Source organism: Eurytemora carolleeae, unplaced genomic scaffold (assembly GCF_000591075.1).
Source record: "Eurytemora carolleeae unplaced genomic scaffold, Eaff_2.0 scaffold14, whole genome shotgun sequence".
NCBI classification, from domain to species: domain Eukaryota; kingdom Metazoa; phylum Arthropoda; class Copepoda; order Calanoida; family Temoridae; genus Eurytemora; species Eurytemora carolleeae.
The window spans coordinates 101,521-114,220 of NW_019396079.1; the positions used below are offsets into that span (position 1 = coordinate 101,521).

The 12,700-nt window shown below is 31.4% G+C and overlaps 1 protein-coding gene across 1 annotated transcript; it reads left to right on the forward strand.

Annotated features, from left to right (window-relative positions):
- Positions 1-661: 661 nt before the first annotated feature.
- Positions 662-7,211, forward strand: LOC111715443 (helicostatins). Its single transcript, XM_023490769.1, has 10 exons — positions 662-747; positions 2,652-2,680; positions 3,553-3,612; positions 3,866-3,906; positions 3,981-4,026; positions 4,457-4,509; positions 4,913-4,966; positions 5,207-5,260; positions 6,616-6,669; positions 6,989-7,211. The coding sequence occupies exons 1-10, from the start codon at positions 664-666 to the stop codon at positions 7,057-7,059; spliced, it is 546 nt and encodes a 181-aa protein (XP_023346537.1). The 5' UTR covers positions 662-663; the 3' UTR covers positions 7,060-7,211.
- The last annotated feature ends 5,489 nt before the right edge of the window (positions 7,212-12,700 follow it).

Consider the following 12,700-nt stretch of genomic DNA (forward strand, 5'->3'; position numbering starts at 1 on the left):
TTCGATGAGTCAAAAAAAGGAACAGTAAATAATTTTCTCTTCATTACAGGGAGACATAATAGAGATGCAATGAATATAGAAGGAAATATTACATTGACAAGACCTTGTTAGGCCTTAAAGCATCACAAGCGTAGCGAGGGATGCTTTACTTAAATCTAGCTCCCTTGATAATTTAAAAACTATAAAAGGCAATAAAATAACAAAGATAAATGTTTAAAATTAGATTTCGTTTGTTTTTTGAGCGATATCATAATAACAACTCCCCCCCTCCCTCCCTCCCTCTGTCTCCATAAAAAGTAACACCTCTAGCCATATTAGATGATTAATTTCCAAAAGGCGTAAACAAAGTTTAGCCAGTTCCCTTGAGCTTGACCTGGGACCTGATTAAATGATTTGCTAGAGATGTCGTTGAACTACGTACCGTGGTTCAAATTCTTAATCACCGATTCAAAATTAAAGTGAATCGGTGATTCAGGATTTGAACTGGCGGTAGGAAATTCAACGACCTTTCCAATTCATTAAATTCTGTCCCCGGCGCACGTTAAAATTAGTCTATGATGTTCAACTACTTTTGCTATTCAGTCCTAGTTCTTACCCTGCATTTTAGGTTTTATTAGAATATGGACGTTTTTTCTATTGCTGAAAAGAAGTTTTGTTTTAGAGATGAAAAATGAAAAAGTTGGACTGTATACGATCCTAGTTTTATCCTGCTATATCCTAACTACTGAGGGGTATCCTCAAGACCTGGTAAATATGGAAGAAATATAGAATAATATCCTATCTTATAAATCTGTGAAGTATGTCACACTTTTATGCATAGCTGCAATGTCCTCAATTTTAGCGCATCCTCATTAGTTCGTCCTATAAAAGTACAAATGCGTAAGTGCGTCCTCGTCTGCTTTATTGAATATGGATAAGCATTGCCGAATAATTTTCTAATTCATTTTCTTATTTAAAACTTGTTAGACATTTTATTGCTCAAATATTGGCATTACAGTAAAGGTATCGGCTGGATTTTAAAATATTGGTGAAAAAACAGCCTAAAGATTTATAAGGAATTGAGTTCTTGTCAGAAACTCAAATTTTCTTACCTCTATATTTTTGCAACTTGATGATGTAAACCTTTTTTTACGTAGACTATTTGATCTCTGATAATTTATAGTTTGAAATATCAAAGATCTTCATCATCGGGTTGCAAAGATATAGGGATTAAATGATGCAGCAAGAACTTAGTTTCTTAGAAAATATAATTGGTGATATTTTAAAGAGATGGTAAAACAAACTGAAAATTATGTTAAAATTGTTTATTTCTACAAAAATAATAAAAAATTTCAGCCCAATTGGTCCAGCCATTTGACCGGCTATACGAACATATATATAATACGAATGTCTTGTTTTATTATACAGAAGATTAATAAGTAACCCCGAATCATTCGTAAAATAATTTTAAAAATAGTTTTTCTTCTTAAATTATGAAAATATTTAGCATTGCTTATCAAAGTAAATATTTTTTAATGCTTTAAGATGAATCCCTGAAATGGTGATATAATCGCCATATTTCTGCAATTTCACAAAATAAATTACGGACAATGAGCAGTATGTTGCATCTTAATTCCAAGCTTTTTAGATTAAAATTCCTTCTGGAATTAAGAATAATTTCTCAAGACAAATGTTATCACAACAAATTAAAAACTGTTTTCTAAATGTTTATCAAGCAACTATTCTATCTTAAACTATCCTATTTTAATCACAAATAACTTTAATATTTGATAAGTATAGGGTTCTAGAGCTTAATTAACTAGTAAAAATCTACATTAATATATTAATACTAGGGCACTCGCGCCCATCTTCTTTTTTAGTTGTAAACATTTTCTCTTTGTAAACATTGTAAAACACAAAAAAATTCGCGGATTTTTTAAAAAAGGAATTGAATCTTTGCCACAAACTCAAATATTTAATTTATACCCCCATACTTTTAGAACCTGCTATTGTAAACATTTGATATTTCAAACTCAGATTATTTGATTTAACAGTATCCATAGTTTGAAATATCTAAGGTCTGCAACATTTGGTTCCGAAGATGTAGTGATTTAAAAACCTTCCCTGGGGTCACACGAGGTCCCAACAAAATTTTGAGCCCAATCGGTTCAGCCGTTTTGACGTTTTTTTGGATTTAAACAGACCAACAATCAGACAGACAAACAAAGTATACTTACAGATATTTAAATTCTTTCCTAAAAACTTTTCGTTTTTGAAAATAATGTATTTCCAGAACTTTCTTCATGAAATAAAAACAAATTAAGTTTTTTTAAAGGAATTTATTTTTAGTACAAGCATATATTTAATTTCGACCTTAATAACTGTTTTCATAGAACATTATTCTGAAGTTATTTGCATTTTTAACTCTCATTTTAAACTTAATTTCGAGCCAGGTTGTAAGTGTAATTTAAAGTCAATATTTCAAAGGCCAGCTAAGTTAGATAAAAAAATTGAAAAATTCAAAAATAGCTAATTTTTAAAGATAATAAATAGATTTATGGCTTTTGAAAATGAGTTTTTAATTAACAAAAGCAGAAAGATGCGAAGGTTTATAACATGAAACAATTAAAATAAAAAATATAAAAATGCCTAATTAGAAACGATTTTTTTAGGATGATGAGTTTCCTGAAAAACCGAAAAGGAAAATAATTCAAGATTAGAAATAGAATTTTTTAAAATTAATATTTTACTTTTTGAAGTTTTTTTAATTTGTTCAGAGGGCAAAAACTTTTGTATCTTCAGGGCTTCAGGGCTCAGACGGTCTACAACCTCGACAAAGGTTAACCTAAGACGCTGAATACCTTTTTCGATCCATTTTTAATCTTCTTTTCTAGTAAATCCACGATATAACACTTGTTTCCCTAATTGAAAAGTTTAATTAGGGAAATATGTAGAGTAAGTCGCTGAAGCTAAGCAATATCCTGCAGAAAGTTTAAACTGTGGATATCGAGTTAACTCGCTGAAGCTAAGCACTATCCTTAACAAAAGTATAAACTGTGGATATCGAGTTAACTCGCTGAAGCTAAGCACTATCCTTAACAAAAGTTTAAACTGTGGATATCGAGATAAGTCTCTGAAGCTAAGCTCTATCCTAAAACAAAAGTTTAATCTGCGGATATCGAGATAAGTCTATGAAGCTAAGCTCTATCATAAATGAAAGTTTAATATTGGGATATCAAGTTAAGGGACTTGAGATAACTCTATCCTAAAACAAAAGTTTAAACTGCGGATATCGAGTTAATTCGCTGAAGCTAAGCGATATCCTACAGTAAAGTTTAAACTGTGGATATCGAAATAAGTCGCTGAAGCTAAGCGCTATCCTACACATAAGTTTAATTTGCGGATATCGAGTTAAGTCGCTGAAGCTCAGCTCTATCCTGAACAAAAGTTTAATCTGCAGAGATATCGAGTTAAGTCTTTGAAGTTAAGTTTTATCCTGAATGAAAGTTTAACCCTCAGGGCTTTTGTTTTGTTTAACAATTTTTTTTCCTAATTAAAAATATTTGAAATCAGATCAGAGGGTGTGGAGAATATATTTCAAAATGAAGGCAGATACATGAAACGACCACAAAGGTAGGAAAGATCATATTCTTTTTTGGAAAGGAATTGAGTTTTTGTCACATACTCTGATTTTCTGAAGCCTATATATTTGCATTTCAATGTCGGAAACCTTAGATATTCCAAACTATGAAATTTTTTAGATCAAATAATGATAGTTTGAAATATCAAAGGTTAACACCATCAGGTTTCAAAGATATAGCGATTTGAAAATCAGAATTTGCGGCTAAAACTCAGTTCCTCTAACTTAAAAAAAATTATTTTATAGATTTTCTTTTGGACTTGGAAAAAGACTTCAGGCCCCGTCAGGTTTTCATTTTTTTATTTCTATTTAAATTGATTTGAGAACGTTTTTCTTTTAATTTACATTTTTCTCTTTCTAGATAATTTTGATTATTATGAGGACACTGATGTACAAAAATCAAAAAGGTAAAAAAAATATTTATCTGGGTTTCTTGATGAAATTTAGTGAAAGATTTTTACTGGCAACATTTAAAAGATTCTGTTGTCTATCCAATTAGTATTTTTTGGCCTATGAAAATAATGCATGATTATTATAGGTTTGTATATGATCTGCAAGAAATTTAAATACATCATTTTAAAACTCTTTAACTACCACTGACGATGAAAAGTAATGAACAAACTGAGAAAATAAATAAACACCTTAAAACAAATTGATTGGCTCAGGGTTTGCAGCATTTTAATTTCAGCTTCAATATGAAATTTCACAAAGATCTTTTTGATTTCCGGCCATACACACTTTCCTTCAGATAAATTCCTATATTTTGGGTTTTCCAGAAATTTGAAAATTTCCAGAAATTTAAACAAAATTAAAATTAAATTTTTGATTTGGTTTCAGGGAACCATACGGATTCGGATTAGGGAAACGGGAACCCTATGCATTTGGATTAGGTAAACATTGAAATTCATTCAAACATTATAAATGTGCTTTCCAGGGGTAAACACTTTTGTAATTCAAATTTTTTAGAAATGGCTTAATTGCAACCCCCCTCTCCTCAAGCGTTTTATATTTACATTAAAGTTTACACTGTGAATAGCGAGTTTAGTCGATTTGGCTAAGCGCTATTCAATCCAAATGTTTTAGCCTTAGCCATCAGAAAAGCTGGCTCAGGAAGATGGTAAAATGTAATTTGTCGAACATCCAAAATGACCTTGCTTAGACTTTTGTTCAATTGATCGCTTTCTTAGCTCTTGCGTTGTTTTAGCTCAAAAAATCCTAATCTTTATAAAACATATTGTCTTTATTCCGAAAATAGTTCTTTTTAACTTGAAATAATTTTAAAATCTATTCTAGGGAAACGAAGTAACTTTGGGGAGTCGAAACGGGATCCTTACGCTTTTGGATTAGGTTTGTCTTTTTTAATTTATAAAGTGTTGCTCCAAACAATCACTTTCTATATTTTTTGTTCCTGTTAAAAATTCTCTCTCTACGGCAATGAAAATTTAAGCTTTCTGAAATTCATAACATCTTGTTAACGTTGTTTATAACATCTTGTTAACGGTTTTCACAACATCTTGTTAACGGGTTTCATAACATTTTATTAACGGTTTTCATAACATCTTGTTAACGATCTTGGCCTTTTTATAGGAAAACGTGGTAATTTTGGAGAAAACAAGCGAGACCCGTATGCATTTGGATTGGGTAACATATTCATTCATACTAATCTGGTTTGAAAAAAGGAATTGAGTTTTTGCCACAAACTCCAATTTTCAAATCCCTTTTTTTAGAATCTGAAGTTTTAAACCTTTGATATTTCAAACTTAGTTCATTTGATCTAACAGAGTTCATAGTTTGAAATATCAAAAGTCTACGATTTGGGGTTTCAAAAATATAGTGATTAAAAAATTTGATTTTCTGGCAAAAACTCAATTCCTTTAAGAGGTAAGGGGAGTGGAATATTGAAAAGTTTTTTTTTATGAATTTGAAAGTTTTTTCTTGAATGTTTATAAAAAATACATTTAAAGAAAAATTGAAACAAAATTAAAACAGAAGAAAGCATCCCGAAATAAATTTATAGATTTTCCTACGCATCCTTTAAAAGTTTATGAACACCTTCTAAAACGACACTGTCGACATAGCTACATGACCTGTTCACAAAGGTTTTCTTTAAACTTTTGTTAATTTGCGTAACAATGTGGAAGATATCTAGGACTCTCTATCTTGAAAAGATATAAATATGCCAACTTCCTTTTCATAAATCTGCAAGTTTTAATTTTAATTTTCTCTTCTGAGATTTATTATTTTTTATATATATTGTTCACTCATTTACCAGTGTACACTCTTCCATGTCACAGGGACAAATATGTTCCATTAAAAATTCACAAAATTGTAATATTGTTCAAACTCCAAAAAGTCAGTCAAGAGAATGATAAAACATTTATCACCTTTAGAACTTTTGTACATTTCTTTTCATTTTAAGGGTAAACTAAACATTTAAGAGTAAACTAAACATTTAAGGGTAAACTAAACATTTAAGGGTAAACTAAACATTTAAGTGTAAACTAAACATTTAAAGGTAAACTAAACATTTAAAGGTAAACTGAACATTTAAAGGTAAACTAAACATTTAAAGGTAAACTAAACATTTAAGGGTAAACTAAACAATTAAGGGTAAACTAAACATTTAAGGGTAAACTAAACATTTGAGGCTAAATTAAACAATTAATGCTAAACTAAACATTTAAAAGTAAACTAAAATTTAAGGGTAAACTAAACATTTAAGGGTAAACTAAACATTTAAGGGTAAACTAAACATTTAAAAGTAAACTAAAATTTAAGATTTAAGGGTAAACTAAACATTTAAGGGTAAACTAAACATTTAAGGGTAAACTAAACATTTAAGGGTAAACTAAACAATTAAGGGTAAACTGAACACTTAAGGGTAAACTAAACATTTAAGGGTAAACTGAACACCTTCTTTAGACGATAGTCCTTTTAAAAGCTCAAAAATTTCTGTTAAAGGCAAAATAAATTTCCAATAAAATATCAAATATCAGGAAAACGAGCCAGCTTCGGGGAAGGAAAACGTGATCCATACGCATTCGGACTAGGTTAGCTTTAATCCTTTAATCTAATTTAGGCTTAACAAACAATCTAACTTTACTGTTTTTTAAAAGGCCTGTTTACTGTCAGTTGCTGATAATTATTTTTTTTGTTATAATTATAAATATTAAGCTTAATGGTAGTTTAAATGCTGTTTTTAAAGCAGCCATGTTTTCTTCGCGTCATTGTAAAAATCAAAATTTTGCGAATCATTGATGGATTTCCAGAATAAAAAAATCAATATTTTTAAATTTTGACCAGCCATACAACTTCCATTATTATTATTATCATTATTATTATTATTTTAATTATAATTATTATTGTTAGGTAAACGGACCTACTACGGGTTTGGTTTGGGAAAGCGTGAACCCTATGGATTTGGTCTGGGCAGGAAGTAAAGGCAGGAAGTGAGGCAGGAAGCTAGGAAGAGGTGTCATGAGAAATCAGAGGAAAATTATAATTTTGTTAATTTGCTGATTTAATTCGATATAATTTAATATAAGAACTAGATCTGTGCATTGTCCTGCTGTAATAAAAATTACAAACTTAAGAAGCAAAGAAAATAGAGAAAGAGAGAAAGAGATAAAGAAACAAAGAGTTAAGATTCCCTGGCTATCAATGCCTCCCCGTCTCAAGTTTATAAATATGTTTTAAAATATGATATTTTCTATGTTTTTGGCTTGGGACAAATATATATATTTGATTTGATTTGATTTGATATCATACAAACCAGTGTCATAGACCTTAGACATTTCAAACTATGAATTCTGTTGGATCAAATTATCTTAGTTTGAAATATCAAAAGTCTACAACATCAGGTTCCATAGATATAGGGATTAGAAAATTTGAATTTGTTGCAAAGACTCAATTCCTTTGCAGTTTGGCCGTCTTATAGATTCTCAAGAAACCGTTTCATAAGAAAAAGAAAATTTGGAAATTCAATTATGAAATAAACGCAGGGTTACCCATATAGGATGATACTGTAAAGACGACCCAGTTTTGGCCTACAAGAAACCCTGAATGCAAGAAAACGGGTCTCTGAAATCTCATCCTTTGTGGGTAACCCTGTATATACGCTTGTGTAATGTAAACAATTAAATCGAAAAACCATTGCAAAACACTTTTATCAAAAGTAAACTTTATATTAGTTTATTAATTTAAAAACAAAACATTTTTTAAGAGTTTTTCATAGAAAACTTAAGTTCTAAAATCTTTATACTTCACTTTAAAATGAAAACTTAAAAAATATACTTGGTGGCAAAATTGATTACAATAATGATTACAATGGCACCAATAAGAGAATCATCAAGATTTTTTAAAAATGTGGCTTTCAAGGCGAAAATTGTTAGTATACTGCTTATGAAAGCAAACAGTGTATTGTAATAGTAAAAGATAAAATATATTGTATAACCCGGCGTTGCCATTCAGACATTTTAAAAGTTATAAACACAATATTTGATATTACGCAAGGAATTATAATGCAAGAAAAGTTATTTCAGAGGTGTACGCATCTTTTGTACTGCAGTGTACTGTATCTGGGCGGTAAGCACAAGACGGATGTCGCAGCCTGACATGGGATCCATTTTCACATAAAAAAAATCAATGAAATATTCTGGTCATAGGAAACTAATATGTGAATTATAAAAATTATAAACATTTAATGTTTTTACCCTCTTCGAATACTAAACAAACACTGATGCATCTATTCTTGTTTACAAATTCCGCCCGGAGAGAACTGGTTTCAATATGTACGCAACTGCAATTTAACCTTGATATTACGAAGCATTTTTTCTACAATATTTCAAACTTTTCAGGTTTGATATTTCAAAATTTTGACCATTTTATCTAGCAGATTTCATAGTTTGAAATATACGAGGCCATCAGCTAAATTGGTCCAGCCTTTGCATGATCCTAATCTGTACAAGGTTTTACCGGTCTAATGATATCGTACTGCATACACATTTACTCGTACCAGACCTCCTGGTGAACCCGATGTAAAGTGAACCCAGTGCGTTTTATGCAAACATGCTGGTTGGTTGGAGACATGTTAGGAATTTAATTGTAAAGATATACCTGGATTAGACTCTTACAGACACACCATAGTGTCAATACTTCTGATGATTCTGTTTACTGTTTAACGTTAAATGCACCTTTATTCTCGGATTGGATAATTGAATTTGAAAGAAAGTGAGTATACTGAGTGCTCTGTGTATACTGTACAATCTCAGAACATACGCCAGACGCCTTATAGACATCTTATTGAATTGGAAACTACCGGTAAGTTAAAATTAAGGTGCTTAGAGTATGAGGCAAGTAAACAATGCCTTTTTCCAAGTTAAAATGGAAGGGAATTGGAGAAACGGAGAAATGGATTTTAAGCTTAAAAACTTCATTTTTATTGAACCTATTTCATTGAAATTTAGACAGCTATTCATCAAAGTTTTAGACTGCCTTGACAATAAAGTCAGCCTTTGGGTTGGACTCACCTTCTCACTAAAACATTTTTGTAGTCCCAGACAAATACTTTTTAAAAATGCAACACAAATGTTTCTGGGTTAAATCTAAATGAAGAAATACTGCTTGATTTTTGCAGTGATTTACAGAACAAAATCTCAATATTCTTTAATTGTAATATTTTCTATGTTGTTCATTGTGAATCAAATTATTTTTTTATGATTTTACATCGAAACCATGTACGTAAAGAAATGGAAATGGAAGTTGAACGGTTCCGATAAGAGAACGGAAAGAAGAATAAGAATGATAAAATGGCCCCTGTAGCACAATACTTGCATATCAATCATCTGCTTTCACAATAATCTGAAACTATAGATTGTTTTTATTTTATTTGGTTTCGATACATTCATGAAAAGTTCTTTAAGTTTTATCTCTATGTGTTGCTAAGACAGTTGACAATAATATGAAACTGCTACGAAATGTCTTCTAAAAATCCCAGAGTTTTTTTGTGAATCTAATTAAAAAATGATTAGGAGCAAGCAGTTATATTTAAATTACAAAACCTTGTGAACTTAGTTTATTCCTACCTCTTTGCCTGTAGCTGTATTTTTTATTTATATTTTGCAAGTTTAATGCAATTCTAAGAAGGAAAAAGAACGAAATTCACCGTTTTTTAAAAACACTTCATTTCGTTTTTGTTTTCAATGGTTAATTTTTTCTCAAAAACAGCTTATCCCTTTCGTTAACGATTTAAAATACACATTTTTGCCCTTTGTTAACGGAGTCTTTCATTAGTTTTTGAAAACCTCCATTTCATTAACATAGTTCATGCCCAGCCATGGTTAGATGTTTTGAGCACACTGCGTACACCCGGTTTCAGAACGATTCAACTGCTATTTAACAGATCTCTCGATTAACAGCCAAAATCAATATGTCAATATGGCGAGTACTTGTCGAAGAAAGAAAGAAGATTACTGCTGCATATACTGTAAATGTAAGCAATGGTTGGATTTAATTCTGTAAAGTCGTCTAGAAAGGCTCAACCTTTGTGGATAACCCTGTGTATTGCTATTTTGTGACGAATAAGAATTTTAAAATAAATATTAAGCTAACCTAATTCATCACTCTATGATGGAAAACAATACAAATTTGAACTAAAGCCGGAAAACGTAGTTATACAGAGACGAATGTACAAATTTTCTTCTTTCTTCTTTCGTACATTCTTGGTTCCTTGGGGCCAACAAGTCTTTTCAATTTTATGCCAGATAATTCCAGAAACTATTAAAAGGCTAAATTTCAGTATGTCTTTAGATCGTTATATAACATTGTTAACACAAATTCGAAATATAAGGAAGACGATTTTACCGACTCAGAAGCCGTTGACTATTTCAAGAGTTGGGCTGGAAACAGCTCCGACACAGGGAGCCTCTTGACTCCTTCATGATGATAATGCAGATACTCAGCTAACAGCAGGCGTGCTTATACCTCTGATCTCCCTATTAACTTCTTGAGAAGCTTACTTAGGAAACATATACCCGGCTCCGACCGAAGTTTCCGCTATCTTGAGTTGCATTGCCTTAGTTCCATTGATGAGCCCTGTTGTTCCAGTTCCTGTTGATCTGCTCCACCAACATGAAGCTCTACAACACTCCCATGAAGTGCCCACAAGTATCCATCATTAATTCCTTTGTTAATTTCTAAATCAACCTATTTTAACTCTGTCTTATGCAAATATTTCAAAACTTTCGTTTTTTTTAAATAAATGTTAGAAATATACATTTCAGATATCTTTGTTTTATTATAGTGACTTTTAAAGTCAACATTTTGAAATATGGAAATCTGGGCGGGTTATATCTTGGTTGGTTGGATTTTGAAGTTTTAAATTTGTTTTACTCTTTGTTAAATTAAAATCCCATTTTAATTTAACCCCCAGTAGGGGGTAATGTTAAAACAAATTCGAAATATAAGGAAGACGATTTTACCTCTCGATAAAAGAAAATTTCTGTCCAAAAACTTTATAACCAACGCTCATAAGCTGTTTTTTTAATTTTAAATAATTTACGTAACCGAAAACAAAACATAATTTCCAGTTACAACCTTTTTCGGGTTTACAAGCACAGATTAATTAATCTAAAGCGTGAAATTTCTTCAATTAAGGTTTTCAGTTTTTACTTTTATATATAACTTGAAGTTGAATGCCAGTATGAATGATAATTGATTAATAAACAAACAGGGAAAAAGCAGGATTTCAAGATTTTAACCCTGTTAAAATTTTAGCTCGTCGATTTCGGCGAGTTAAATATTTAAACCCAAGGTTAAACTTCAGGTTTAAATTAAGTCAGAAGTGGCAATTAAGCTGAAACTTAAAATTTAAGTCGGAACTATTCACTCAGGAATAACATAGTGATACTTGTTAAAGTGATGATGCAATGTAAAAAATTATTTATTTTCTGAAATGTTTAATGAAATCAAAAAATGTTTACCTTTTAAAAAATAGATAATAACCAAAGGAATTGAGTTTTTGTTACAAACTGGAATTTCATAATCCCATATCTTTGCAACCTGATGGTGTAAACTTTCATTATTTCAAACTTAGATAATTTAATTCTACAAAATTCATAGTTTGAACTATCTAAGGTCTGCGACTTTGGGTTGTAAAGATATTGGGATTAGAAAGTCAGAGATTGTGTCTAAGACTCAATTCCTTTTAGGAATAAAAAAACACAGCTAAGCCCAATATATCGATCCCCTCTGTCAAATAGCCCCGATACCCTCTGTCAATTTAAACATGAAATGATGCCAGTAGTAAACCCGAAGATGGACATTTTGTATGAGTTCCATAGAATAAAATTAATTACTTTCATAAATGAAGCACTTAATCGTTTAGAATGAAAAGTTTCAGATTTAGTTTATGAACAATGTATATGCAGTACACAATCAACTTTCCTGCCTCTCTATCTAACCTTTCTCCAATCTATTGCTTTAGATTTTTGTATTTCGTATGTGAGTAAATTAATTAGTTGTTAATTAAATATAATTAATTAATCTGCATGGGGTTAATAAAATAAGTTAACATGTGGGAGTGAATGTTGGACAGAAATTGGTTGATGAACAGGGAGAGAAGGAGAGGGGATGGAGAAGGAGGGGCGGAGAAGAGAGAGGGAGAGGGGGAGCTAGAGGGGTGGAGAAGAGAGAGGGAGAGAGAGGAGGGAAAAGAGGAGGAGAGAGATTGAGGGGTGGAGAAGAGAACGGGAGACGGGGAAAGAGGAGGGGAAAGAGGAGGTGAGAGAGAGGGGTGAAGAAAATGGAGAGTGATAAGAGAGTCTAGAGATTAAAGGGCAGGGACTGTGTTTACGGTGTATATAAATTGGTAAATAATTTTAACTTACTTATTCATATTGAGGGGTAGGTCGGGAGGGAAAGGGTGAATACTAAACGTTCATAGCGTAATTATATAAAGGGGGAGGGGTCATCAGGGGTGTACACAGAATTCCCAGGGGCTTAACCTTTTTAGAAATTCCAGAGGGGTCAGTCCTTGTCGGAGGTTGAATCCCGGGGGGACGCTTAACCCTCATAGTCATACTC

Coding starts and splice junctions, on each gene's coding strand:
- LOC111715443 (XM_023490769.1), top strand. CDS start 664: ATGAAAAATGAAAAAGTTGGACTGTATACGATCCTAGTTTTATCCTGC. Junction 4,027..4,456: donor GATGTACAAAAATCAAAAAG/GTAAAAAAAATA, acceptor ATTTGGTTTCAG/GGAACCATACGGATTCGGAT. Junction 4,967..5,206: donor TCCTTACGCTTTTGGATTAG/GTTTGTCTTTTT, acceptor GCCTTTTTATAG/GAAAACGTGGTAATTTTGGA.